At 56.5% G+C, this 2,232-nt stretch overlaps 2 protein-coding genes across 2 annotated transcripts in view; one reads left to right on the top strand and one right to left on the bottom strand.

Annotated features, from left to right (window-relative positions):
• Positions 1–494, top strand: part of VDBG_06051 (mitochondrial distribution and morphology protein) — a gene marked incomplete at both ends in the record, with an annotated part of 2,464 nt that extends 1,970 nt beyond the window's left edge. Inside the window, one exon of the mRNA XM_003003563.1 lies at positions 82–494. Coding sequence (XP_003003609.1) covers positions 82–494 — 413 coding nt within the window. The remainder of the gene's footprint in view (positions 1–81) is intronic.
• Positions 495–1,363: 869 nt separating this feature from the next.
• Positions 1,364–2,232, bottom strand: part of VDBG_06050 (conserved hypothetical protein) — a gene marked incomplete at both ends in the record, with an annotated part of 1,339 nt that continues 470 nt past the window's right edge. The window contains 2 exons of the mRNA XM_003003562.1: positions 1,364–1,532; positions 1,693–2,183. Coding sequence (XP_003003608.1) covers positions 1,364–1,532; positions 1,693–2,183 — 660 coding nt within the window. The remainder of the gene's footprint in view (positions 1,533–1,692; positions 2,184–2,232) is intronic.

Genomic DNA, 2,232 nt, shown 5'->3' with positions numbered 1-2,232 from the left:
TTCATCCCCTCACACCCGCCGAAAGCCAAAACAGCACCGGCTCGTGGTTCAACATGGCCTCGACCAGCTCCTCAACGCCAGGGGATCAGTCCTCCGCGAACCCCGGCGACGCGGAAGAAGACGACCGCCGCTACCTGATTATGGATCTCCGCATCCACATGAACGACATCAAGGCCGCCGTGCCCCTCTTCACGAACCAAATGTCGTACATCAACCAGGCCCTCGTCCGCCCCATTGTCGCCTACATCAACGCCAAGAAGACGTACATTCCCATCTCCTGCCGCATCGTCAAGCGCGCCTCCGACTTTGACGGCTCTTGGACCGTCTTTGACTGCGGTCTCATGGACGACCTCTCTGCCGAGACGTACGAGGCCTTTGCCCGCGACGTCGAGAACCAACAGAGCCGCGTCCGCCGGTTCCGCAAGGTCGGCTTCTGGACACTCAGCCTGGCCGTGCACGCCCTCTTCATGGGCATGGCCGGGAACGTTGTCTGAAGCTGCTGCTGCTGCTACTGTCTATAACTAAGTCTTTTCTGCGCAACTTTGGCGAGCCGCTGCGCTGTTGTCATCATCTCGTCTTTTTATTTCTCTCTTCATCACTCCTCTCCAAGCGACTGCGTGTTGTACACAAGGGTGCAAGTCGTGGACATACGACAGGACACAAGGAACGGAACTAGGGGACCATTGCTGGGACCGGGGTTCGGGGCGTTTGGTCTTCTCTTTTTCAGGGGACGGTGGTGAAATTCCGGCATCTCCGCGTTGCCGTTGATGATTTGGATGTGTATGGATCGATAGGGAGAGAAGGGCAAGGCGGGGCAGGAATATATCAAATGATACCCCTTTACACCTGTGTCTGGTTGTAAATCATGTTGATGTGACCTTTCGGCTGAGACGGCCCGAATATACAAGCTTGTCAATGCTGCAACAGTCTGTTCGTCTCGCAATGGACTTGCTCGATCGCCAGATCCCAGTATTCAACATAAGGACCCTTTTCACAAGTCTGTCTGTCGATGGTTTCTAGACGCGGCGTTTTCCGAGTCCACCTTCTGTGCTTCACTTAACCATCCCACACACATATAAAGTAATGAAAGCAAATTCATATTGTTGGCTTCGAACCCCTACTGTGTAAGACTGTCCCATCTCATCAATACCAGCCATATAAGCATAGCTTGCATAACCATACTCAGCGTCCCCCCCCTCGCAATTACTTTTGGGTAAAACAAAGTGTCCTAGGCCATTATGCTCGCCACTTGGCGCATGAGCCTGTGAAAAGGACTAACCATACGACCCCTTCGGATGTCCCCCTTGCTCCTGGTGCTGCCGCCGCCGTTACGGAGCGACTGACAGATGAACGCCTCCCGCATTCATGCACCGACGTCCTCTAGCCCCTGGCGAAGTCCAGACCTCCTTATTCTCCTTCCTCTCAGCATGGCGCGGGAGAGGATGCACACGTGGGCAGCGACGCCGAAGTGTCGGCGATTTCGCTTGATGCTTGATGCGGCGTCGTACGAAGCGCGCAGCTGGTAGGCAGAGCTGCGAGTCGTACAGGCGGAGGTGCTCGGGGCAGGACGCCGACGAGGGAGGAAAAGTTCTGAGAACTTGAACAGCCCGTTCACATGAAATCATCACTGACAATGAGGGTTAGCACGCGAAGATTTCCCACCAAAAAATCATGTGCCTGCAGGTGACTTACTCTCCGAAGCCATCGTCCTCGTAAGTCTTGGTGTCGATGACATCAGCACGGTTGGCGACAAGAGACGTCTTGTTCTTTGAGGCCTTGGTCTTCTTGCCGCCGCCCTGGGCAGCCTTCTCCTCCTTCATCCTCTCGTTGCTGAGGGCAGTGAGAGTGGAGGCAACCTTCTTGACTTGATCGCTGGGAAGATCCTTGGCCAGCTGCTTAGCAAACTCCTGGAGGAAGATGGCGTAGTGGGCCTTCTTGGAGTGGGCGCCGATGATGGGCACGAGGGTGTTGCGGAGGTTCTCGAACTGGGTCTTGGTGGTAGGCTTGAAGAGGGGCAGGTCGGCAATGTTGACGGTGCGGGTAGGGTCGCTGGCGTCAAGGGCAACAGCGGCGCCGGCAGTAGTAGCCTTGCGGCCGGCGGGGACGGAACCGACGTCACCGAAGAGGTCCTGGGCGTGCTTCATGTCGGAGTCCTTCTCGGTGCGGCGGAGACGCTCACGCTTCTGGGCTTCGGTTTCCTCGTCGCTAGATTCGCCCTCAGCGGCGAGCTCG

Source organism: Verticillium alfalfae, genomic scaffold (assembly GCF_000150825.1).
Source record: "Verticillium alfalfae VaMs.102 supercont1.7 genomic scaffold, whole genome shotgun sequence".
Classification (NCBI taxonomy): domain Eukaryota; kingdom Fungi; phylum Ascomycota; class Sordariomycetes; order Glomerellales; family Plectosphaerellaceae; genus Verticillium; species Verticillium alfalfae.
Note: the sequence above shows the minus strand (reverse complement) of the source record. Positions and strands in the feature narration are given on the sequence as shown.